This window comes from Saccopteryx bilineata, chromosome 2 (genome assembly GCF_036850765.1).
Source record: "Saccopteryx bilineata isolate mSacBil1 chromosome 2, mSacBil1_pri_phased_curated, whole genome shotgun sequence".
In the NCBI taxonomy this organism is placed as follows: Eukaryota; Metazoa; Chordata; class Mammalia; order Chiroptera; family Emballonuridae; genus Saccopteryx; species Saccopteryx bilineata.
In genome coordinates this window covers 133,121,781-133,148,474 of record NC_089491.1, presented here as the reverse complement: position 1 = coordinate 133,148,474, position 26,694 = coordinate 133,121,781, and the positions used below count along the sequence as shown (strand labels likewise).

At 39.7% G+C, this 26,694-nt stretch overlaps 1 protein-coding gene across 5 annotated transcripts in view; it reads left to right on the top strand.

The window, feature by feature from the left end:
- The window catches only part of DIP2B (disco interacting protein 2 homolog B), a 306,098-nt gene that overhangs the window by 175,396 nt on the left and 104,008 nt on the right, over positions 1-26,694 (top strand). For 3 of the 5 annotated variants that reach the window (XM_066257838.1, XM_066257835.1, XM_066257839.1), the window contains exons 5-9: positions 13,951-14,163; positions 16,980-17,135; positions 17,577-17,699; positions 21,230-21,427; positions 24,844-24,935. In XM_066257838.1, the coding sequence (XP_066113935.1) occupies positions 13,951-14,163; positions 16,980-17,135; positions 17,577-17,699; positions 21,230-21,427; positions 24,844-24,935 (782 nt within the window). The remainder of the gene's footprint in view (positions 1-13,950; positions 14,164-16,979; positions 17,136-17,576; positions 17,700-21,229; positions 21,428-24,843; positions 24,936-26,694) is intronic. The other 2 variants (XM_066257836.1, XM_066257837.1) reach the window with 2 other exon arrangements.

The window sequence follows — 26,694 nt, the reverse complement described above, 5'->3', positions numbered from 1 at the left end:
TGAAGAGGGGGAGAGAGAGAGAGACAGGAACATCAATCTGTTTCTTTTTTTTTTTTTTTTTTTTCTTTTATTTTACAGAGACAGATTCAGAGGGAAGGATAGACAGGGACAGACAGACAGGAACGGAGAGATGAGAAGCATCAATCATTAGCCATTCGTTGCACGTTGTGACACCCTAGTTGTTCATTGCTTGCTTTCTCATATGTGCCTTGACCGTGGGGCTACAGCTGACCGAGTAACCCCTTGCTTGAGCCAGCGACCCTGGGTCCAAGCTTATGAGCCTTGCTCAAACCAGATGAGCTCGCGCTCAAGCTGGCGACCTCGGGGTCTCGAACCTGGGTCCTGTGCATTACAGTCCGACACTCTATCCACTGCGCCACCGCCTGGTCAGGCCAATCTGTTTCTGTATGTGCCCTGGCTGGGGATTGAACCTGCAACCTCTTCACTTCCAGACTACGCTCTAACCAACTGAGCTATCTAGGCAGGGTTCTGTTGGGTAAACAAATATTTTTTAAGTTTGCTCCCTTGTATTGGGGCAGTGCCTTGAGTATATAGTCTATAGAAGGCTGCAGTGCTTGCCTTCAGGGTGGCAGATTGCAAATTGTGGATTGCCTTCCTGCTTGGGAGGGGCCATTGTTGCTATTCTTTGCTGGAGAAGGGTTTCTTCCCCCAGTGGATTTTTGGTTTTTGCTGAAGAATGCTGAGAGAGGGAGAATTTAGGGAACTGGGGGTGGGGGTGGGGGTATGACTCTGCTAAAGCCGGAGAATGAGTTGGGGCTTTGGGAGCCCTGAGTGAGAGGGAAGAGGTCTTCCCTGCCTGTTTTCTCGTCTGCCATTACGAGACTTTAATAAACAGAATGGCCTACCATTTTCTGGCTCCACAGTTCCTTTACCATTTGCCCGAATCCATTGTGAACCTGCATGGCCATGGCGGAGGCCACTGGTTTTACAGGTTCAATACTGTTGTTTTTCAACTACTGGTCCATGGACCAGTGCTGGTCTGCCAGAAATTTTGTATTTCGTATCAGTCCATGAAAGAGTTAACCACCTTGATGCTGTATGAAGATTATAGACCCAGTGCCTTAATGGAATTCACTTATGCTCAGGGTAATTGCCATTTATCAGCCTTTATCATCAATGAAAGTACTACTGAGATTGTCTTAGATATCTTTGGAATTTGTAGGCTCATTCGAACAACCTTTTGCACCATGCATGCACAATAGACAAAAAGCATTCAGACAAACTTATATAGTATCCAATGCATCATACATGTGGAGTTCGTAAATCAAGTATCAACGTATATTGTGTTGCACTGTTATGCGCGGTAAAACTTTATTCATTGCATGTTTCTATTTCTGGTCAGCTAGGTTATGCTAAGGCTCTAAGTCCCACCCCGTCTCTCTGTAGTTCATTTTTCTTATGCTTACATAAATAGTGTTCAGACAAACTTATGTAGTGGTCAAGGCATTATATATATGGAGTTCATAAACCAAGTACCAACTTGGACCATGATGCACTCTCGTGCACAGTATGATGAACTCTATCTGTTGTGTGTTTCTGTTACTGGCCCTCTTCCTCTCCCTCTCTCTGTAGTACTTTTTTTTCATGCTTGTGCAAATAGTTGTGCATATACTCACCTGTTCAGAATGGGTTGGTATTGTTTGAAAATAAATTATTGTGTGTTTTGCCTGACCTGTGGTGGCGCAGTGGATGGAGCGTCAGCCTGGAATAGATTGAGGTCACCAGTTCAAGACTCTGGGCTTGCCCAGTCAAAGCACATATGAGAAGCAAGTTGATGCTTTCTGTCCCCCATCCTTTCTTTCTCTCTCCTCTCTCTAATATCAATAAATTTAAAAACAATCTTAAAAATAATTGTGTTTTAATGTTATTGTGCTATAAATTTTAAACCTTACAAAATGGAAAAAAAATGAACAATATAACTTTTTTACTTTCAAAAGCAAAAACAATAGCTTCAAAAGAAAACTAGTGATGACACAGAAAGTAAAGCAAGTACTAGTGCTTCAATTTTAAAAGGAACAGTGATGCTCGACTGGTGGTGGTGCAATGGATAGAATGTTGACCTGGGACACTGAGGTCCTAGAGGTTGGAAACCCAGAAGTTACCGGGTAGACCACAGGCTTATCAGCTTGAGTATGGGGTCACCAGCTTGAGCATGGGATCATGACATGATCCCATGGTCTATGGCTTGATATCAAAGGTCTCTGGATTAAAGTTCAAGGTCGCTGGCTTGTGTCCAAGGTTGCTGGCTTGAGCAAGTTGTCACTGGCTCTGCTTGAGTCTCTTGATCAAGGCACGTATGAAAAGCAGTCAGTGAACAACTAAAGTGCTGCAGCTATGAGTTGATGCTTCTCATCTCTCCCATCCTATCTCTCTTCTCTTTATCTCTTTCTCTCATACACACACACAAAATAAAATAAATAAAAATAAAACTAATAGTGAAAAGAAATGTGTTGATAATGAAAGGTGCAACAGAAACCAAAAAAAGCAGTACTATAAGGAATATTTAAAACTTGGTTTCACTGTGGCACCTGGTAGTGAATTATCAACACAGCCCTAGTGTGTAGGTATGTTCTGAAATTATGTCAAATGATATAATGAAACCTTCCAAGCTTACTCAACATTTGCATTTGAAGCATAGTAATCTTATTGAAAAGCCACTGGACTTTTTAAAAAGTTTACACAACCAAATGAAAAGCCAGGAAATTCAAATGAAGAAAATGATGACTAGTGACAAATGGCTGCTTCAGACATCTTATTTAGCTGTCCTTTGAATATCAAAAACAAAATAATGTTCACTGTTGGTGAAGAATTAGTAAAGCCTTGTATCTTAGACAGTGGTGGGATTCAAATACTTCATTCATTATACTTTGATGAAATACTACATTTTAATTCCCTCATGTTTCCTACTTCAGTAAGCAAACATAACATAAAGAGAAAAAGAATAATTTTAAGTATAAAAAAAAGACATACCAAAAAGTAGTTTATTATTTCATGCATTTAATACTTAAGTAAGAATAAAAGAGGTATACAAAACTAGATTATATTATAAGAAAGAATCTTAAAATATTAAATAATACCTGACAATAATACAAGTTGTCACCCCCTAGTTGATTGGCACTTTTTCTCTTTATGTTATATGTTTGCTTACTGAAGTAGCAAACATGAGGGAATTAAAAGGTAGTATTTTATCAAAGTATAATGAATTTTATGAAATGAATAAATAAATATTACAAGCATAGTTCCGTCAAATTTTTTTTTACCTATGGATGGAATGAACATTACTATGTGTGCTTAGGATACACTGTTGCATAGATGAACATTAAAAAAGAGTAAGGAATGTAAAATTGTGATTTCCACATTGGGCTGCTGCCCAGGCAGGCACCCATGTTAGAGAGAACCCTGATTACAAGTGCCATTTTAACAACCAGTTTGCTAAACTTAATAAAAAAAATTAGGTATCGGTTCTGCCAAACCAGTGCAAACTGGCTGAATTGAACACAGTGATGAATGATGCAGTGAAGATTGTTAATGATATTCATAATTGAAGTTTGAACTCCAGACTGTTCATGACACTATGTGAAAGCATGGATTCATGACACCAGTGTCTTCTCTATGTGGAAGTGAGGTGGCTCTCAAGAGGAAGGATTCTTTCACATCTTCCAAGCTGAGAGTAGAAGTAAAACAGTTTCTGCAAGAGCAAAACTCTGCATTAGTAGAGGTTTTATTGGATGAAGAATGAATGGCTAAGTTTGCATAGATGGTGGATATATTTAGCCTCTTCAGGGGTTTAACAAAAACATTTTAAATTAATAAGATGGATGTATTCAAAACAAAACTTGTTCTTTGGAATGTTGCATACAGGAAGAAGATGTAGAAATGTTTCCACTTTCCAACACTTTTTGATTGTTGCAGATACAAATCAGAAATTCATATTTAATATAATAAGTCAATATTTAAGAGCATTCGTTTTAAACTTTAACCATTATTACCCTAACAATGAGAGTCCCCATAAAGGTAACATCTGAATCAATAATCCATTCATGGAAGGTACCAACTCCTGCTCCCTTAGTCATTGTAAAAAAGAAAAACTAATAGATTTATCTTCTGATGTCACTGTGGTGTCCAAACATAAAATGCAATCATTGTCACAATTTTGTATATCACTGGAAAGAAGAATATCCACCTCTTAGTTACAAAGCTATTCTTTTTTTTTTTTAAGTGAGAGGAGGGGAGATAGAGACAGACTCCCGCATGTACCCTGATCAGAATCCACCCAACAACTCCCGTCTGGGGCCGGTGCTCGAATCAACCTAGCTATTATCCTCAGCACCTGAGGCTGATGCTTTGACCAACCGAGCTATCTTCAGCTCCCGGGGCCACACTTGAACCAATCAAGCCAATGGCTGTGAGAGGGGAAGAGGGAGAGAAGTGGGAGAGGGAGGGGGAGAGAAGCAGATGGACGCTTCTCTTGTGTCCCTTGACCAGGGATGGAACCCAGGATGTCCATATGCTGGACCAATGCTCTATTCACTGAGCTAACTGGCCAGGGCCACTATTAAATTTTTAATCTTATTTTCTACTACCTACTTGTATGAGAAGATTTTTTTGGCCCTATCACTAATAAAAACCAAACAGAGAAACTGAATGGATGTCAATGTAGTGCTTTGTCTCTCCGAAACAAAACTGCAGCCTCAGTTATCAAGTATTATTGCAAAGAAGCAACAGCAGATTTTGCACTAGCTTTATTTGAATTAAATATTGCTCTCTAAAAATTTCAGTTGTATTTTATTAAATATGTATATATTTGTTTTGTTATTTTAGAAAATTTTTATTTTATAGTATTTAATTAAAAGATGCACAAAATACTAATAATGGTTTTTATTTCTGCCTTAGTGGTCCCCGAAATAATTCTATTTTCACTGGCCCCCAAGTATAAAAAGGTTGAAAACCAGTGGTGTAGACTGACTCCCAGATGTTAACATCCTCTCACTAAGGCATCATTTTTACCACCAAAAATTTTTTAAATTAACTTTTTATGACTTTACTGAATTGTCATCGAAGTAAGCAGCATATATTTAAAGCATATCTTTGCTAAATTTTGACATAAAAAGACCATGAAATCATCACCACAGTTAAGATAAACAAGCCCCCCAAGTTTTCCCATGATTCCTTTGTAATCCAACCTCTCCCCATCCTCGTGAGATAACCACTGATCTGTTTTCTGTAAATACACATAAGTTTGCATTTTCTAGAATTTTATATAAATAGAATCATACAATTGTATTTCTTTGGGGGGCTGTTGAGGGAAGGTTTGGCTTTTTTTACTTAGCATAATTATTTTGAGATTCATCCACATCATGTGTTATCAGTACTGTAGTTCACCCCTCTTTTTTTTTCTCTTACTACAATTGACATTTATTTAGCATTATGCAAGGTACTTTTCTTATCTTGCTATACACATTTTTGGGTTTCATCCCCTCAATAATCATATGAAGAGGTATGTACTATTATTTTTTCTTTTTATTGAATTTATTGGGGTGACATTGTGTAGTTCAGTCTTTCTTATTGCTGAGTAGTATTCCATTGTATAGATACACCACAATTTATCCATTTGGCTCTTGATGGATATTTGGGTTGTTTCCTATTTTTAGCTATTACAAATAAAACTCCTATGAATATTCACGTACAAGTCCTTATATAGGCACACTTTTATTTCCCAGGAGTGGAATGGATATGATAGATGTTTAATTTATAAATTAAATTTTTTAACTAACAAATATTTTAAAATATAATAAATATATTTTCCATTAAAAAGAGGGGAGTCATTTCCATACTTGGCTAAAGACTGAAAGTGCTATAGTAGTTAAGAACAGTTAAGAACTGACGAGGCAGTGGCACAGTGGATAGAGCATCGAACTGGGACATGGAAGACCCAGGTTCGAGACCCCAAGGTCGACAGCTTGAGCACGGGCTCATCTGGTTTGAGCAAGGCTCACCAGCTTGAGCCCAAGGTTGCTGGCTCGAGCAAGGAGTCACTCAGTCTGCTGTAGCCCTCGGTCAAGGCACATATGAAAAAGCAATCAATGAACAACTAAGATGCTGCAACGAAGAATTGATGCTTCTCATCTCTATTTTTTCCTATCTGTCTCTCCCTATCTGTCCCTTTCTCTGACTCTATCTCTGTCACCAAAAAAACCCCCAAAGAAAACCTAGTGCCTGACCAGACAGTGATGCAGTGGATAGAGCATTGGCCTAGGATGCAGAGGACCCAGATTTGAAACCCTAAGGTCACCGGCTTGAGCGTGGGCTCACCAGCTTGAGTTTGGGGTCACTGGCTTGAGCATGGGCTTATAGACCTGACCCCATGGTCTCTGGCTTAAAGCCCAAAGTCACTGGCTTGAGCCCAAGGTTTCTGGCTTGAGCAACGGGTCACTGGCTCTGCTGGAGCCTCCCAATCAAGGCACATATGAGAAAGCAATTAATGAACAACTAAGGTGCCGCAACAAAGAATTGGTGCTACCCCAAGGTTGCCAGCTTGAGCGTGGGCTCATCTGGTTTGAGCAAGGCTCACCAGCTTGAGCCCAAGATCACTGGCTTGAGCAAGGGGTCACTCGGTCTGCTGTAGCCCCCTGGTCAAGGCACATATGAGAAAGCAACCAATGAACAACTAAGGTGTCACAATGAAGAATTGATGCTTCTCATCTCTCTCCCTTCCTGTCTGTCTGTCCCTATCTGTCTCTCTCTCTGTCTCTGTCTCTGTCTCTCTTTCTGTGTGTGTGTGTCTCTCTCTCTCTCTCTCTCTCTCTCTCTCTCACACACACACACACACACACACACACACACTCCTCTAGACTTGTTGAGTCCTGTTTTTGGGGGTTAATAATCTGAACCAGACCAAAAAAACAAAAAGGGCTGTATAGGAAAGGCAAGGATACTTAACCCACTGGTAATTAGAAAGTGCAAAGCTAGTAAAGCTGACCTGATGTACATCTCCATCTTTACACTATTTTGGTGACAGGAAGGTTATGAGTACTCAAAGAAGGGAGGATGCAATACTAAAATGCTTATCAAATATGTACATTTGAGTATTTTCCTCTTCATGCCTGGTGGGCACCAGAGAATCTGAGGTAGAACTCTATTTCTTAAATATGAAAGTTCTATGAAACTTGACATTATATGGAATGAACCTCTTCTTAAGGTGTACACAGATACCGTGGTCCCTCCTCTATCATCAGGGTTAGGTTCAGAACCCCCCACGATAGGCGAAAATCTGCGAAGTAGCAACCTTATATTTATTTTATTTGTATATATTTAAAGGCTTTATAAACCCTCCCCACACTCTTATAAACCTTTCCCACACTGTTACTAACCTTTCCCACACTCTTATAAACACTATATGTTTTCTGTGTGTGTCTTTGTCTACTCATCTGCTGTATGCTACATATTTTATTTCGATTTAATATTCTTTTAATATGTTTTAATTAATATTTTATATTTTCTTATATTGTTTTTAATTTTTTAGGCTAGAAAATGCTTATTTTACTGCAAAAATAATTAAAATAATAAATATATAAAAATACCTATGTACTGCAAAATTCTGTGATATAGAGAAAAATTCATGATATAAAATTAGATATATACAATTTAAAAATTCACAATACAGTGAGACTGCAAAAAGTGAACCACAACATGGTGAGGGATGACTGTATGCCAAAGAGCAGAAGCAAAATTCAATGCATTTATTTAAGATTTGTACTCTGCAACATCTAAAAGGCTAAAGACTGATTTTAAAAAAATCAACAGTGTCTTCTCAGGGACAATCTTAAGAGAGAAGAATGAATAAATCTTGGTTAAAAATATTAAATCCATAGGGAGTTCTAAGTTTATCACTGGTAAAAATAAAGCAAAAATGGTATGTCATAGATAATGTTTTGTTTTCTAACAAAAGAAATAATGCAAAATTCATCTTAAAAAAAAAACCACTTTTCTGGAACTAAATTCCAAAAAGCAAGGTTTTGTAAGAGTCCTTGAAAACATTAGCATGTTAGAAACATTATTTTCATCCATGGCTGTGTATAAATACTATAAAGTAAGAAATTTATAAAGGTGTATACATATTCTCTTTCAAATAAACTTGATCCAGATATGGATCTTATTCAGTTCATAATCAGAAAATAAACAACACTTCATAGATTTCTCCAACTCATCAAAACTAAGACTAAGGGCTTACTTACCTTCAAATCCCTCCTCTTAACACCTGACTTCTAAAGAAAAAACGTAGTATTTCCACACACTCCCACTTAAAAACTCTTGGACCTTTAAAGAGGACCTGATGAGGTACAGCATCTAAGAAATGGGAATTTCCCTTTTTGAGTGGGAACAATTTATATAACTCTTGCCTTCTTCAAAACAGTTAAGTCTTAACATCTATAGAAACTCACCCTGGTCATTATATCAAGATAGATCCGCCTGGCTGATGTAGAGGTCATGGCCACTATCTAGTTCCCAGAATTTACAATAAATAACATAAAAATGTTCATAGGGGGGAAAAAAGAATTGGTGCTTATTTTCTCTCCCTATCTGTCCCTCTCACTATCTCTCTCGCTAAAAAACAGTAACACAAAACAGTTAGTAAATTCAGGACTTTTCTTTCCTTAAAATCAACAAGCTAATTGTGTATGTTTCCTAATTGCTTATAAATGAAGTTTAGGGCCCTGGCCGGTTGGCTCAGCGGTAAAGCGTTGGCCTGGAGTGCAGGAGTCCCAGGTTCGATTCCTGGCCAGGGCACACAGGAGAAGCGCCCATCTGCTTCTCCACCCCTCTCCCTCTCCTTCTTCTCTGTCTCTCTCTTCCCCTCCCGCAGCCAAGGCTCCATTGGAGCAAAGGTGGCCTGGGCGCTGGGGATGGCTCTGTGGCCTCTGCCTCAGGCGCTAGAATGGCTCTGGATGCAACAGAGCGACGCCCCAGAGGGGCAGAACATCGCCCCCTGGTGGGCATTCCAGGTGGATCCCTGTTGGGCGTGTGCAGGAGTCTGTCTGATTGCCTCCTCATTTCCAGCTTCGGAAAAATGAAAATAAATAAATAAATAAATGAAGTTTAGGCTTCTAGTGATTAGTATTAAATGATGCTGTATTAAAATCATAGCAGTTATAAATTGAATGGCAAACTGTGTTTTCAAAATTGTTTTCTATTGTAGACCTATTATATTCACCAGGGAGTTTAGTTATGATAATAACAGTTGTGAGTTATCTTCAACCATGGCAGTATCAGTGGGAAGATGATAGCTTTATTTCTATTAATATTAATTTAATCATGCCTAGATTTCTATTAATCCATTGCCATTTCTAGGTGACATTTAAATAAACATAAATATTTAAGGGAGCTCATTTTTATTTTAAAAAATACAGTCTTAGAAAAGTTAGAGAAGTGCTTTACATTTTTTGTGATCTTAACACATGGTCAGCTGTAAGCTTTACCTGGCCAGTTTAGTGTCTATGAGGTAACACAGGATGGGTTATTCAGGGAGGAGAAGGGGAATGAATGTTTATTGTCCACCTGCTATGTGCTGGCACTGCTGGGGCTGCTCTCTGGACGCCGTCTCATTCCATGGTCTCCCACTGCAGTTAGCATCAGGATGAGTTTCCTTAGCATGTCTTCCATGGCCCTTAGCAACCCAGTGCTGTCCACTTGTCCAGCCTCATCTTTCATCAGTACCAGTTTTGCATCCTGTGCTTCAGCTAATCTAATTTCTTTTATATCTTCCCAGCTTTGTCACATGCTGTTCCCTCTACCTGACTTCTCTCTCTCTCTGCCTTATGCTCCCCATAACTAATTTCTACTTATTTTTCTGGCCTGGGTTGTGTCTCACTTCTTTGGATGCTTACCCTAAACTCCTACTCTAATAGGACTGTGTCCTTACTCACCATTTTATTTTTATCAAACTAATGTAGTGCTTAGTTTGATGAATGTCTGAACAAACAGCCAGGCTTCTCAGATGGGTAATATTATCCCCAAGTCACAAAGCTAGTAAGGGGTGGACCCCAGAGATCAAATGGAGGACAGACACCAAAGCCATGGTTTTTTCCACTATACTTAGCCAAGCTGCCCACAGTTGTGGTCACTAAACACTCTTAAGGAAAACTTGCAGGCAAATGAGGAAATTGAATTGAAACAATATACCTAATTACATAATTGATTCAATAAGAAACATAATGAAGCCAATTTTCTGTAAACCTAATCATGAAACTTCTGCCTTTACTATCTTTTGAAAATTGGGTTATTCTGATTTTAGACTTACACAAATTAAAATAAATGATTCAGTAAAGAGAGCCTGCATATCTAGTGGAGTTAATGGGATCCAGAGATGTATTACCCTGAAAATACTTTATTCTTAGGGTCAGATTCACCTGTACCAGGTCCCCCTACCCTGCCCCCCTTTTCTTTAGCATGTTTGCAAAGATAGAAATCTCTGTCTCATAAGGCACAGCTGAAGTGTGAGAATAATTTCTGGAAATTATGCAAAATGCTTTCCTAAAAACATTAGAGACGCTGTTACTCCTCCTCCCCCTCCTTAATCACTCCCCTTTTGCATTGTGGATCTCTTTCCCCTTTAAAGAACCTCATTGCTTTGGCCCTTTGGGGCCTGGTCACTATCTACCTATCCAGCCTCATCTGTTGCCCCTTACCCCCTCAAAGTCTTTGCTCCATTTATAGAAGTACTTGAAATCCCCAACTGGGATTGGTGCCCCTGGAGCAAAACCCTTTGCTTTTACCCTATTTGTTAACATCTGTTGTATTCTTATAAAACAGTCTGAGATTGTGTGTCTCCTGTACTAGACTATAAGCCTTTTTTAGAGCCTCCGTAAGAACTCGTACATCTCAGAATCCTTGGAACCTGATGTAGTTGCTGGCATATACTATAGTTATTTAGTACATTGTAAAAACAAACAAACAGACAAAAAATCGAAAAAACAATCATATTATCTCATATCTCCTTCAATATGAGATAATAATTTGGAGGTATTTCAGAGCCGGAAGCTAGGATAAACTCTCTCTTGCTCTAGACCTGCAAATTTTGACCTCTAGATTAAATTAGTCTTTGTAGTTCAAATTTCTACTGTAGGGTACTAATAATGTTATCTCTCTGGCTCTTTTCAGTCAAAGTAGAACATGGACCTACAGTTTCACCTGAATTATAGGAAAGTATTTAGCGGGACTAATCACAGAATATTTAATTCTTTTAAAAAAGTAAATGAAATTGTCTGACCAGGCGGTGGTACAGTAGATAGAGCCCCAAGGTCGCTGGCTTAAGCGTGGGGTTGCCAGCTTGAGTGTGGGATCATTGACATGATCCCATGGTTGCTGGCTTGAGCACCCCCCCCCCATCAAGGCATGTGTGAAAGCAGTCAATAAACAAGTCAAGTGCCACAGCTACAAGTTGATGCTCCTTATCTCTCTCCCTATTTGTCTCCCGCCCCCTGCTTCTCTCTCTCTCTCTCTCTCTCTCTCTCTCTCTCGCGCGCGCGCAAATAAGAAAGAAAAAAGAATGAATTTCAATCCACAGGCCACAAAATAACCCCCCCCCAAATCATTTAAAAGGGTTGGTCTCACATCAGACCAAATGCCCCTTTACTTGTGTACCTCATCAACTCTGAGCCTGGAATAAATCCCTGTCTTCTGCCCCCCTTGGCTATCCTATATTTCATTGAGCTTTTTTTATTTTCTTTTTTCTTTTTTCAACATGCTTTTCTAATTTAGGTCTTATTTTCCTGAAGTCAGAGCCAGGCTAAATATAGACATCAGTGAATTTCTCACAATTCTTTTCTAAGAATTAAAGAGAGAAATACTGTTCAGTGCCCTGTCCCATCACTTGAAAAGCTTACCTATGCTGAGTGCCTAGCTCTTCCACTAAAACCATGAATGAATGCCTCCAGGCTAAGCATTGTTTCTTATTCCACATCAGTTCTCCAGCCTCTCACTGACACTTAAGTCATTTTTTTTTTAATTTTTAATTTTTTTCTTTACAGGGACAGAGAGAGAGAGTCAGAGAGAGGTATAGATAGGGACAGACAGACAGGAACGGAGAGAGATGAGAAGCATCAATCATCAGTTTGTTTTTTTGTATTTTTTTTTCTGAAACTGGAAACGGGGAGAGACAGTCAGACTCCCGCATGCGCCCGACCAGGATCCACCCGGCACGCCCACCACAGCGATGCTTTGCCCACCAGGGGGCGATGCTCTGCCCCTCCGGGGCGTCGCTCTGCCGCGACCAGAGCCACTCTAGCACCTGGGGCTAGCGCCTGGGGCAGAGGCCAAGGAGCCATCCCCAGCACCCGGGCCATCTTTGCTCCAATGGAGCCTTGGCTGCAGAAGGGGAAGAGAGAGACAGAGAGGAAAGGGGGGGTGGAGAAGCAAATGGGCGCTTCTCCTATGTGCCCTGGCCGGGAATCAAACCCGGGTCCCCCGCACGCCAGGCCGACCGTCTACCGCTGAGCCAACCGGCCAGGGCCAGTTTTTCATTTTTTGACACTTTAGTTGTTTATTGATTGCTTTCTCATATGTGCCTTGACCGCAGGCCTTCAGCAGACCGAGTAACCCCTTGCTTGAGCCAGCGACCTTGGGTCTAAGCTGGTGAGCATTTTTTATTTTGCTCAAGCCAGATGAGCCCGCACTCAAGCTGGCAACCTCGGGGTCTCGAACCTGGGTCCTCGGCATCCCAGTCCAATGCTCTATTCACTGCGCCACCGCCTGGTCAGGCTTAAGTCATTATTAATTTAAAAAAAAGTATTTATATCTTGCTATCAAGATTATTTTATTTTAGATAAACACTAATTAGCCTACCCATGGTTGCCCAGTGGATAGTGCGTTGACCTGGAATGCTGAGGTCACTGGTTTGGAACCCCAGGCTTGCCCGGTCAAGGCACAAGTAAGAAGTGACTGCTACGAGTTGATGCTTCCTGTTCCTTATGTCCCCTCCCTTCTCTCTCTATCTTTTTTCTAAACTCAATAAATAAAATCTTTATAAAAATAAAATAAACAGCCTGACCAGGCGATGGCGCAGTGGATAGAGTGTCGGACTGGGATGCGGAAGGACCCAGGTTCGAGACCCCGTAGGTCGCCAGCTTGAGCACGGGCTCATCTAGTTTGAGCAAAGCTCACCAGCTTGAACCCAAGGTCACTGGCTCAAGCAAGGGGTTACTCAGTCTGCTGAAGGCCCATGGTCAAGGCACATATGAGAAAGCAATCAATGAACAACTAAGGTGTCGCAACAAAAAACTGATGATTGATGCTTCTCATCTCTCTCCGTTCCTGTCTGTCTATCCCTATCTATCCCTCTCTCTGACTCTGTCTCTCTCTCTGTCTGTTAAAAAAAAACCAAAAAGAAACAAACAAACCCTGGGCTTGCCTGGTCAAGGCACATATGGGAGTTGATGCTTCCTGCTCCTCCCCTTCTCTCTCTCTCTCTCTCTCTCTGTCTCCTCTCTCTAAAATGAATAAATAAAAAAGATCTAAAAAACTAAACTAAACTAAAATAATTAATATTTGTCAGAATTAATGGAGCAATCTGTCACAAGTTTCTCTAATTAAGAGATTGAAGATGATATATAAGCACTTCATATTTATTTGAACATTAGTAAGATAAACCAAAGAACTTGCATATTGATTACACTCAGAACAGAAAAACAGTGAAGTTTAAATGTTCTTAAAGGGTTTTTAAAAAATTACCTATAGATTTAGACTGATTCATTTTTGAAGTCTTTGGTCCATAGACCTTTCCTTGTGATTCTAGAGAAGCTTGATATATTAGTTTACCTTAAGAATGCGAATGTTTTGCTGGTGTCAAAATTGAATGTGTGATCAATGCGCAAGAAGTGAAGGGTCTCTGTTCTAGGCAGGATCGAGAACAACTTTTTTTCTAATTCCACACAGACACGTCTTCGGCCTCTGAAGATGAGGGCTCTCTGAGACGCCAAGCTGCGCTCTCTGCTGCCTTACAACAGAGCTTACAGAATGCTGAGTCCTGGATCAACCGTTCTATTCAGGGATCGTCCACTTCTTCATCTGCATCTTCTACGCTGTCCCATGGAGAGGTCAAAGGAACCAGTGGGTCTCTAGCTGATGTATTTGCCAATACTCGAATAGGTAGGAGTTGATTCTACCCAAGAAGTCCAAATTATATTCCATTTGGCTCCCAGTATCCAGGAAAGAGCTTATGATTTGTATTGGGTTTTTTAGAGTGGCCTAAAAAGTAGAATCAGAAAGAACATGACAGTTAATGAGGCAGAGAAAGGGAAACACCAGCAATACATTTGAAATGGCAGTTATCTTCATTTTTGGTGCATAGTGTTGCCCACCTGAAGCCATAGCTGTTTTCCTAAGCAATACTCAAGGTGCAAGATACAACACCAGACTTAGTGAGGGTTTATCCCTATTGAAGAATATTCCATCTGTTCAAAAGTGTTAAAATATTAACATCTTAGATTTTTCCCAGGATTGTTGTCTATGTTCTCTCAAACAAAAAAACATTAAACCTGAGCAGATTCTGTACTAAGACAATTTCAGTGAGGCCCTCTTGTCTTTAGCATAAAGACTGGATTTGTTGTCCTTGCTGCTGTGTTATTGCTACAGCCAGAGTGTGCAACCTGAGGATGCTGGTACTCTCTGAGCTGCCACCTGCTGCCGATGCACCTGTATATGGTGTGTTTGTAGCTTTTGCTTGCCTCCGCTTTATGTTTTTGTGTATGTGTTTTAAAAAGTTGTGACATTTGCAGATAAAGATATACAGCTCAGATCTCTGCTTTTGCTTAATTGGTTGGTGCATAACACTAAGTGATGTATATAAACATATCATGTGTCTGTTATACTATTTTCTTTTTATGTCACCTTATGTATATCTTTTATTTTTTTCAAACTATAAAAGAAAGTTTATTTAGAATGTTACAGAGGGAAAAGAAAGGCCGTTGGAGCTTAGGAGAAAGAAAGGTAAAGCTAATGTGTCTGGAGAAAGGATGGGGGAGGGGAAAAACACAGGTATGCTTTGATTAATTGAAAAGAAAAACATGGAAAATTTCAATTCAAGCCAATAATTTTTAAATAAAATAGGTACCTTGGGAGCATGTTGCCCACATTAAAAAGCCAAGTGCCAATAGCAGTGAATTGTCCTGCACTCTTAACTCTGCCCTGTAACTCCCTGCACCTCCTGAAGCAGCTACAGGGGAGCATGCTCACCACTTCTTTTCTTTGGGAGGGTAAGTGGCAGAGCCACAGTTAGGTCACGTTTCATTTTCATGTTGTTCTAAAGGAGAACAATGTCATTCACTTGTGAAAGAGTTTTTCCTAATACTGAGTTAACTTACCTGAACTTTTGTTGACAAGATGATTTCATCTGACCTCATATTTTTCTGTTCCTTGTACTACTCTGGAAAGTTATTTGTTCTGGTACTCCCAGAAACCATTTTATTCAGTAATACTGCCCTTTGGATGTTTGTTTTAAAATAAGTAATTTATGTTTCTAATAGAAAATTTTGAAAATACAGATACAAGAAATATAAAATAATCTATAAACTCACTTTCCATGGACAGGACTTTAGAGTTATCACTTTTTCATCAATCCTTCTAGACTTTATCTACATATAAATATGTAGGTTTTATTTTTACAGTAATGATTTATACTAAACATAACATTCATAATCTGCTTTTCTTAGCAGTGTTATCACAAGCATCTGTTATATTATTAATATGGAATTATGTTATTTTTTATGGTTTTAATAGATGCCACTGTATGACCATGTCCTGGTTTATTTAGTCATTCCCCAATTTTGGACATTTAACTATTATCTACTTTTTTTCTATTACAAAAACTGCTGAGATGAACATTCTTGAAACACAATTTTGTGCATTTGTCTCATTATTTCCTTAGGATGTATTCCTGTAAGTGGAATTGATGGGTCAAAATAAAAATGTTTGTTTTTAATGCTTTGTTACTGCATTATCCTACAGGAGGGGTGTGCTGCAATATACTTGTGTTAGTACTCTCTTTATTATTTATTTACATATTTGTAGTTATTACTATATTTAAAACTTTAAAAACTATTAAACTAGTAGTTACAGACTTTTGGGACTTAGAGACCTTACTTCCAAATTGATTTTTAAATTGTTTATATTATGATTTTTCTCTTTTTTGTAGTCTTGAGTGGCTTTTCATTATTCTTATAAGTTGTATATTTTACTTCCTCTAACTTTCTTTTTTATTTTTTAACTCTCCAGAGGTTTTCTTCTTCTGAATTTATTTTGTAACACATCCCTGTTGAATAGCTCTCTTCCAGTTTTGTTTTAAGAATCCCTACATGAAGCAGAGCACAGTAACACTAATCATGCTTAGAGAAAGGGAAGAACTTTGTCTGCAAAGTAGACCCAAGTTACCTGTGGGTCATTTTATAAAAATTAAAAATAGACTTGTATGGTTTTTCTTCGTTTGGAAACTCAAGTGATCTGATCCATTCCCACAATACTGTTTCTGTCTTCAGTGGAAGAAGAAATATTATAAACCAACATTAGCTCAGCAGACTAGAATATTAGTATATGATCATACTCACATGGCTTCATTTTGAAGTCACTTGCAATTTTTGTTTTATTATGATTATTTTTATATAATACTGGTTTTCTACCAGTCTTTCTATGTAGAAAGAAGGTTTTTGAGAAACATTTGATATAGGATTTGATCTTACAAAGTCTACTCGAGTTTTTTAAAATAACTTTGGAAAGCTCATAAGTCCTGGTTTACCCTCTTGCTCTCTCACTATATCTTGTTAGTAGAACTCATTTGAAAGGTTGTTTTATAAGAGTTCATGCCTGATTTGCATAGTTTTCTTCCTTGTTACAAAGCAAAAATAAAATAAAAATTCTTATTTTTACTGCTAATGTAATATAATTCTAAATTTTGTTTTCTCCCTTTTTAGAGAATTTCTCTGCTCCCCCTGATGTCACTACAACTACCTCTTCTTCATCATCATCTTCCTCAATACGCCCAGCAAATATTGATTTACCCCCCTCGGGGATAGTTAAAGGCATGCACAAAGGCTCCAACAGGTCCAGCCTTATGGATACAGCTGATGGTAGGGAGTTCTTCTTGGTAGAAATCCAGTAACACCAGTCATCCTGAGTCTCTCTTTCCAGCAGTCAGTACTGGGGCAGCACTGACACTTGTTCAGACTTACTCTGTACTTTCAAAAGATACTTTGAACAAAAGACTGAGTATAGAAAAAGAAAAGAATGCTATAAGAAAAAAGGGAGATTAGATGAAATCTTTAAGCAATATATTAATAATAGCACTATATTTGTTCCCTGTTGTTATAAACTTGCCATGGACATATCTAAATATGTCCTGGGACCTATTTGTCCCAGCTGAAATAGAATAAGGCTGTGGGCAAAGGCCAAACATCATTAGGAATAAAAACTCCTAAAAAAAGAAAAGAAGGAAAAGCTCCTAAGAGAATTGGTGAACTAAAATACCCCTAAAATCAATTAATTTTAACTTACCATTTTTTTCCTTATAGGTGTTCCTGTCAATAGCAGAGTATCCACAAAAATCCAACAGCTTCTCAACACTCTGAAACGACCCAAAAGGCCTCCCTTAAAAGAATTTTTTGTGGATGACTCTGAAGAAATTGTGGAAGGTAGTAGTAATAGTACCAGAAACATGCATTCCATATACAAACATTTCTTAAGCAATTAGAATGTGTCAGGTACTGTAGGGCTTAAGGATGAGCCACGCTTCATTTTGGTTGAAAGAGTTCATAGTTCTCTTCTATTTCTCCCTGAGGATCATTTATATTAATATGTATATTTATATATATAAATGAGGTGTTTTTTTTAATTTTTGAGAGAGAGGAAGGGAGAGAGAGAGACAGAGAGAAACAGAGAAACATCTATTTGTTGTTCCATTTATTTATGCATTCATTGGTTGATTCTTGTATGTGCCTTGACCAGGGATTGAACCTGCAGCTTTGGCATATTGGGACAATGCTCTAACCAGCTAAGCTACCCAGCCAGGGCTTGTTTATATTTTAGATCTCAGATGAAAAATAGAGAGGGCAGGAGGGGAGAGAAAAGCAAAGAGATAACTATGGAGCATTGAACTATCCTTGAAAATATGCTGTTTGAAATTTGGAACTTTCCCAAATACAGAATTTACAGAATTTATGTGGCATTGTCCTAGAATACTGATATAAAAACCTCAAAATTCGTCTATCTCCCTTTCTGTCTGTCTGTGTCTATCTGTCCCTCTCTCTGTCTCTGTCAAAAGAATAAAAAAAAAAAAAAACAAAAAAAACAAAAAAAAAAAACAAAAAAACAAAAAAACAAACCTCAAAATTTTTTCCAGTCTTTTTTGATATGACTTAGTCATTTTGTTAAATCAGCTAGTCAACACATGCATTGTCTGCTTTCTGTAAAGTAACATGGTAGAGTGTGAAAGAGTTCATCAGAATACAGTTACTTTCTTCTTCCTTCATGTTGTTTACAATTTAGACCAGTGTGAAAGTATATACATGTGAAAACTGAAGTTAGCCAGTAAGTATGTGTCAACTTATATAGGCAGTTGGAGAAGGGAAGAAATCAGTACCTTTTGTGTGGTTAAAGAAGGCTTCGTAGAGGAAGTGGTAATGGGCAGTGATTTTAAAACTTTATGAATGAAATCATATGATGTCTAGGAAGTAGTGGGAGGGGAACATGCTGGGGGTGACTGGTTGATAATTATTAAGCTAAATGATGAATAGATCTACCTAACAAAAGCTTTTGTCAAAAGAACAGCCTTGGGAGACAAAAGAGGACAGGGCTGGAGGGGGAAGGGGAAAACTAAGCCTTTAGTAGCTTTGTACTCCATTTTTACATCCTAAGACTAATATAATAGTAGGCTTTGATCACATCACACCTGTTACTGGAATTAGGCGCATGAGTAGACTAACTGATCTTAGCCCACTTTATGCAGCAGAAAACAGCAAGCAACCTGGTGCGTGAGGTTAAGATGAATTTCTGTTTCTTTAGGAATCACTGAACTCACTGAGCTAAAGGGATCTTTCTCAATGCACTGATGTGCTCATGCCAGTAATAGCCTCACCAGTCTTTTTAAAAAAGCACATTGTATTGACCAGGCAAATAAAGGTCAAGGCTTAATAGGAATCATACTGGAACAGTTTTCATTGGCAGAATAGAGCTAACAGCTTGTCACTAATTATAAATAGGCAACAGTTGTTTATTTGAATAAGATTACCTTTGGAAAGAGAGACCCATATGTCTTTGAAAGTCTGAAAGCATGTGCCCCAGGGTCTGCATTGAAGCCTAGTGGATGGCAATAATGTACGGACTTTTATTACCAGAAGACTGTGCCTACCATATATGCAGTCTGTTTGTAAAACCTAAACCATTTATTTAGTCACCCATGTCCATTTTTTTTTACTTAATCTAGTAGCTTAGAGTGTGGGAATATACAAAGTAGAAGGGCAGCTGAAATGTTCTTACCAAGGACAGTGATTTGAGAAGCGAAACTGTTTCATTAGTTTAATGTCAGTAGAAAAATTAATCAAGACAGTTTAGCCCTGGCTGGGTAAGTCAGTGGATAGAGAATTGTCCCAGGACACTGAGGTTGCAGGTTCAATCCTCGCTCAGGACACATACAAGAAGCACTCAATGAGTGCACAACTAAATGAAACAACTTAGTGGAACAGCAAATTGATGCTCCCTCTCCTCCCCCCTTCCTTTTCCTCTTTCTCTCCCTTTTTCTCTCCCTCTCTCCCCTCCCTCCCTCTTTCTCAAATCAATGGAAAAATTCAAACAAAAAGGACATTTCAGTGAGCTTCTCAAATCTGTCATTAAATTGAGCTAGAAAATGTATTTCATATTCCATCTGTGCTTGTTGCTCATTCTGTCCATTGTCCCTTCTGTGCTTCCCCTCTTACCTTTCATACACCTGGCTAATTCTTACCCTTCCTTTAAGATCCAGCTCAGGCATTACTTCCCCCAGGTGGGGGACCCCACCCATTAAGCTGGGTGACATGGCCCTCTTCTGCCTGCCTGGTCTGTAATATCTCTGTCATGCACTGCTTATATGTACTTAGCTCTGTGTGTGTGTGTTCCTGTTGTACTCTGCATACTCCTAGAGGGCACGGACTCTGTATTCTGTGCACTTAGCATTATTAGAAAGAATAAATGTTTGTCAAAGGATGACAGATGCATTCTTTTTTTCACTGTTTACCACACCCTGTGTACATAATTGGCACTCAGTAATTACTTGATTTTTTTAATGTAAATTATCTTCCCAGCTATAAAAATGAAGGATTTTTTTTGCTTTTTGTTATTTGGATAGTACTTTTTTATTGCAGAAAAATTAAGAGGCCTTTAGTTTTATCCATAGGAAAGAATATGAAATATTATTCACTGCCTGTTTCTGGAATGATCATGTTAATAATAGAGCTTTTTTATCTCCCCCAAATTTAGTTCAATTTAATTAAAATTGATTGAACAATTACTTTGTGTTAGGCAATAAGAGGAATAAGAACCAGGCCTCTGAAAAAGCTCAGTGGGGAGGAAAATGTGTACAGTAACAGGTGCCCTTGAGGACCTCTGTGCTTTAGTGGGGTGACTACCACGTGGTGTGGGTACATGAGGTTGAAAAGGCCAGGGATGGCTTCCCAGGGAATGTGTTGGTTGAGCTGCATCCTGAGAGGGATGAGTGTCTTCACCGGGAGGCAAAGGGATTGACCATGTGACATATGCGCATGGTACAGAGAATGGAAGGAACATTCGTTCCCATTATTGGTTTGAGTCTGATACTGACCCTGTGGTATAACTGTTACTGTCCGCATTTTACAGATCAGTAAAAACAAGACTCAGATAACTCAGTTTGCTTAAGGTCACACTGGTGAAAAGTGAATGTCAACTTGGATTTCCTGACTCCCCATTTAATGCCTTTTTATTGAACATGACCTATGAAATGGAAGTTGGCTCTTGAACATGAGAAAATGAATTAAGGCCCACTATGTGGATTACCACTTCTAATGATGTCCTTTCTTTTCTCAGAGTGAGTTCAAACTAGATCAAGATGAAGGGAAAGGTGAAATATGTTTGGGATTGGAGACCTAAGTTGTGTTGGTTGGTATTTGCACTTACTTGAGGTCTTATTTTCGTAACCCACTGGCTTTTTTTATTTTAGTACCTCAGCCAGACCCCAACCAGCCCAAGCCTGAGGGACGGCAGATGACCCCTGTGAAGGGAGAGCCCTTAGGAGTCATCTGTAACTGGCCTCCTGCTCTTGAGTCTGCCCTGCAGCGCTGGGGCACCACGCAGGCGAAGTGCCCCTGTCTGACTGCACTGGATGTAACAGGGAAACCAGTTTACACTCTCACATACGGTGAGTTTACGAGATTCTAGCTCCTTCCTTTTTTCCTAATACTTCTTCATATTTTCATGGGTGGTGTTTTTATCTTGATATTTAGCAGTTGCTGGTTGTTTCAGTAGATCTTTTATTCATAGGATCCTAAGTTCTAGGTACAGCTATTGCCAAGTAATTTCATTTGCTAACATGACATCTGCAAGCCAGTTTACATTTAAAAGAGCAAAAAGAAGAAAGAGACTTTGTATATCCACTGATGTTTTAACATTAGAGAGGATTTCTGCCTGACCAGGCGGTGGCGCAGTAGATAGAGCGTCGGACTGGGGTGTGGAGGACCCAGGTTTGAGACCCCGAGGTCGCCAGCTTGAGCACGAGGTCATCTGGTTTGAACAAGGCTCACCAGCTTGAGCCCAAGGTCACTGGCTCAAGCAAGGGGTAACTCGGTCTGCTGTAACACCCGGTCAAGGCACATATGAGAAATTAATCAATGAACAACTAAGGAACAGCAACGAAGAATTGATCCCTTCCTGTCTGTCTGTCCCTGTCTGTCCCTCTCTCTGACTGTCTCTCCCACAAAAAAAAAAAAAAAAAAAAGATTTTAGAAAGACATTTGGGCAGGATTAATGGTATGTGGTAGAAACCATATAGTTTTATCCAAAAATTGAAACTGATTGCTTTTAGATCTTTGTCATTATTTCATCTGCCTCTTGCTTATAATAGGCACAGAATTCTATAAAAAAACAAAGAATCAATACTTTTCCATTTAGTTTTGCATACTAGATAAAGTTTTTTTATTTTAATTTATTGTGTTTACATAGATTCTAGTGTTGCCCCGAATGCATCCCCTCCTCTGTATTCCCCTCAACATCTCCCTTGCCCTCCTCCCTACAGTGCTCTCCCCCCTTCCCTTCAGCTTTATCCCATCCTATCATCCCCTTTCCCTGTTTTTATTTTACTTTTGTAAATAATTTTTATAAATAACTTTTTAAATTTTTTAAAAAGATTTTATTTATTGATTTTGGGGGGGGCAGCAAGAAGTGTCAGTTCACAGTTGCTTTGCTTTTAGTTCATTACTAGCTTATTGCTTGTGTGTGTGCCTTGACCAGGCAAGCCCAGGGCTTTGAACCAGAGACCTCAGCAGTCCAGGTCAATGCTCTATTCACTGTGCCACCACAGGTCAGGCTCTTTTATAAGTTTTTTTAAAAATAACTTTTCTTTTTTAATAACAAGAAGAATGGATTTAACTGGGGCTGTGAGATTTTGTATTAGTTTTACTCAGACGGATTCCTTTTTCTCTTCACAAGTGGAGCACATTGTCCTTAGAGCTAGATGCAAAATAATTTTAGAGGAAAGATTGTTTTTATTTAAAGAATTGTGCAGATTGACATGCATTTAAACCTTAGATGCCCCTCTGAATGTGCTGTATGTAAAACTAACATGTCTATTGAAAATAACATAATTTTTCTTTTACTTTTTTCATAATCTAAAATAAGATTTTTATTTTATTTTATTTTATTTTATTTTATTTTATTTTATTTTATTTTAGCAAGGAGAGAGAGAGAGCGAGAAAGAAGAACAGGCAGGGACAGACAAAAAAGGAGAGAAATGAGAAACATCAACTCATAGTTGGAGCACCTTAGTTATTCATTGATTACTTTCTCACATGTGCCTTGACTGGGGGGCTCTAGCCGAGCCAGTGACCCCATGCTCAAGCCAGCAACCTTAGGCTCGAGCCAGCCACCATGGGGTCATGTCTATGATTTCATGCTCAAGCCAGAGACCCTGTGTTCAAGCTGGTGAGCCCATGCTTAAGCCAGATAACCTGTGCTCAAGCCAGCGACCTCAGGGTTTTGAACCTGAGTCCCCTGCATCCCAGTCTGACACTCTGTCCACTGCACCACTGCCTGGTCAGGCATAAAATAAGAATTTCTAAAGATGGTTGAAGGGAGGCAGCACAAGCAGGGGAGGAAACAGGCTTGCCACCCCCCAGATAGTTTAAGCATTCAGTTCAGAATCTGTATATTAATTTCATCCATATAACCCTTAAAGAAAGCAGTCAGCTGGCCAAATCTCTGCATGTTTATTTAACATATTTGAATATATTCACATTTCATATAGTTAATTTCCAATTTATTGTCTGTTTTTACTGAAATACAGCGGTGTATGGAATGCTTAACTATTGGAGTCACACTTTTGCTTTGCAGTTACTTCCCATCTCTAATACCATATATGTAAATGATTCTTCAGAAAAAGCTTAGAATGGTGTAGTCTTCTGATTTTCCATCCTGTGATAACCAATTGTTCCCTCCCTTTTAAATGTGATCAGCTCACATTAAACTAATTTTAACAATATTCAGATTACTTCAGAAAATAATTTGAAAAATTGTTCAAACCAGAAAAAGTTTCTAGTGATGTTTGTTTGTTCTTTTGTTTGTTTGGGAGCAGGACTGGCTTTACCTAAACTAGAGTGAATATAAAATATTTTTGTGGGGGAGGGGCTCTCTGTGTTGGGGCAATACTTGTCTAAGGAGTCATTTGGAAGTAGCCATTGTCTTATTAAATGTATTTAGGACTTGAATACCCTCTCACTTTGATAGGCCTGCGATTTTCTTTCTCCCTTCCCTTCCCTTCCCTTCCCTTCCCTTCCCTTCCCTTCCCTTCCCTTCCCTTCCCTTCCCTTCCCTTCCCTTCCCTTCCCTTCCCTTCCCTTCCCTTCCCCTCCCCTCCCTTCCCTTCCCTTCCCTTCCCTTCCCTTCCCTTCCCTTCCCTTCCCTTCCCTTCCCTTCCCTTCCCTTCCCTTCCCTTCCCTTCCCTTCCCTTCCCTTCCCTCCCTTCCACTCCCTTCCCTTCCTCTCCCTTCCCCTCTCCTTCCCTTCCCCTCCCCTCCCCTCCCCTCCCTTCCCCTCCCCTCCCCTCCCCTCCCCTCCCTTCCCATAGCCCTCATTCCCCCATTCCCCCTTCCCCGCTTCCCTCCCTCCCTCCCTCCCTCCCTCCCTCCCTCCCTCCCTCCCTCCCTTCCTTCCTTCCTTCCTTCCTTCCTTCCTTCCTTCCTTCCTTCCTTCCTTCCTTCCCTTTTTTAATTGATTTTGAGAGTATATTTATTAAAGCTGGGAACAGCGAAACAAGGAAGGGGTTAGGATAAAAGAAGCAACAGGAGAACCTAGGTGAGGCTGCTTTGCCTCACTGGGAAGTCAGAGAAAAGAGATCTTGGAAACAGGTACAGGGGGTTAGCCCAGGATGTAACCACTGCTCATTGCTACCCTGGTTGCAAGTCTCCTGGGGTCCCTTAGAGCTTAGGAGATGCACACCTGTGGGGGAGGAGAGGGTGAAGGAAAAGGTACAGGCATGCTGGGGTGGGAGTGTAAGAGTGTGCCAGTGTTTCTCTATATGACTGTTTTCTTTCTTTTTTTCTCTCTGTTTTTTTTTTTTTTCAGGAAAATTGTGGAGCAGAAGTTTAAAGTTGGCCTACACACTGCTTAATAAACTGGGGACCAAAAATGAACCTGTATTAAAACCTGGAGACAGGGTAATTGGTTTTTTGGTTTTAGGAAGGTGATGTTTTATTGCTTTCTAACATGCACATTCTGGATTTTTAATGTACATTGGTACAATTTATATAATTTTTATTCTTAGAAAATGGAAGTGGCTTGGTTCCAACCCAGGTCAATCCAACGCCAGGTGATAATTCTTGCTTTAATCAATCGAAGAAAATTCACATGTCCCTTTTTGTAGCTACTTAATCAATAAACTCTTGAGTTGCTAATAAAAAGTAGGGAAACCTAAGTCTTTCTGGAAATAAATATTTCAATATTCAGGAAACAAGAGTAGCAATAAAGTTTACTATGATTTATTTTTTCTTTAAAGACTGTCCCACAAAATAAAAGACAAAGTTTCCTAAAATTTTTTAAAACAATTTTCTGTGGTTTTAGGTAAAAGGGAGGAAGAGTCATGCTACTACTTTTTTTTTGGGGGGGGGCGAGAGAGAGACAGAGAGAGAGACAAACAGACAAGAAGGGAGAGAGATGAAAAGCAACAATTCTTCGTTGCAGCACCTTAGTTGCCCATTGATTGCTTTCTTTTTTTTTTTTTTTTTTTTTTAATTTTTTATTCATTTTAGAAAGGAGAGAGAGAGAGAAGGGGGGAGGAGCAGGAAGCATCAACTCCCATATGTGCCTTGACCAGGCAAGCCCAGGGTTTCGAACCGGCGACCTCAGCATTTCCAGGTCGACGCTTTATCCACTGTGCCACCACAGGTCAGGCCAGATTGCTTTCTTATATGTGCCTTGATGGGGGAGCTCCATCTGAGCCAATGACCCCTTGCTCAAGCCAGCAACCTTGGGCTTCAAGCCAGTGACCTTTGGGCTCAAGCCAGCACCATGGGGTCATGTCTGTGATCACATGCTCAAGCCAGTGACCCTATGCTCAAGCTGGCAAGTCCGCTCTCAAGCCAGTGACCTCAGGGTTTTGAACCGTGGTCCTCAGCATCCCAGGCTGACACTCTATCCAATGCACCACCACCTGGTCAGGCTCACACTACTTCTTAGAAAAAAACAAATTTATATACTTTTTAAAATTAATTTATTAATTTTAAGTGAGTGGAGGGGAAATAGTGAGACAGTCTCCTGTATGTTCCCTGACCGAAATCCACCCGTAACCCCCATCTGGGGTTGATGCTTGAATCAACCAAGCTATGTTTAGAGCCTGAGGCCAACACTTGCATCAACTGAGCTATCCTCAGTGCCCAGGGCCAAAGCTCAAACCAGTTGAGCCACTGGCTGTGAGAGAAGAAGAGAGAGAGAAGAGGGAGAGGGTGGGGAAGAGAAGCAGATGATCACTTCTCATGTGTGCCCTGATTGGGGATTGAACCCAGAATGTCCATATGCCAGGCTGACGCTGTATCCACTGAGCCAACCATCCAGGGCCATATTGATATGATTAATTAATTAATTTTTAGCAAGACAGATAGGGACAGACAGGAAGGAAGAGAGATGAGAAGCATCAGTTCGTTATTGTGGCACTTTAGTTGTTCATTGATTGCTTTCTCATATGTGCCTTGACTGGGGACTTCAGCTGAGTCACTGACAACTTGCTTAAGTCATCTACCTTGAGCTCAAGCCAGCAACCTTTGGGTTCAAGCCAGAGACCATGGAGTTATGTCTATGATCCCACGCTCAAGCCAGGGACCTTGTGCTCAGGCTGGTGAGCCCGTGCTCAAGACTGTGAGCCTGTGCTCAAGCCAGCAACCTTGGGGTTTTGAGCCTGGGTCCTCAGCATCACAAGTTGAC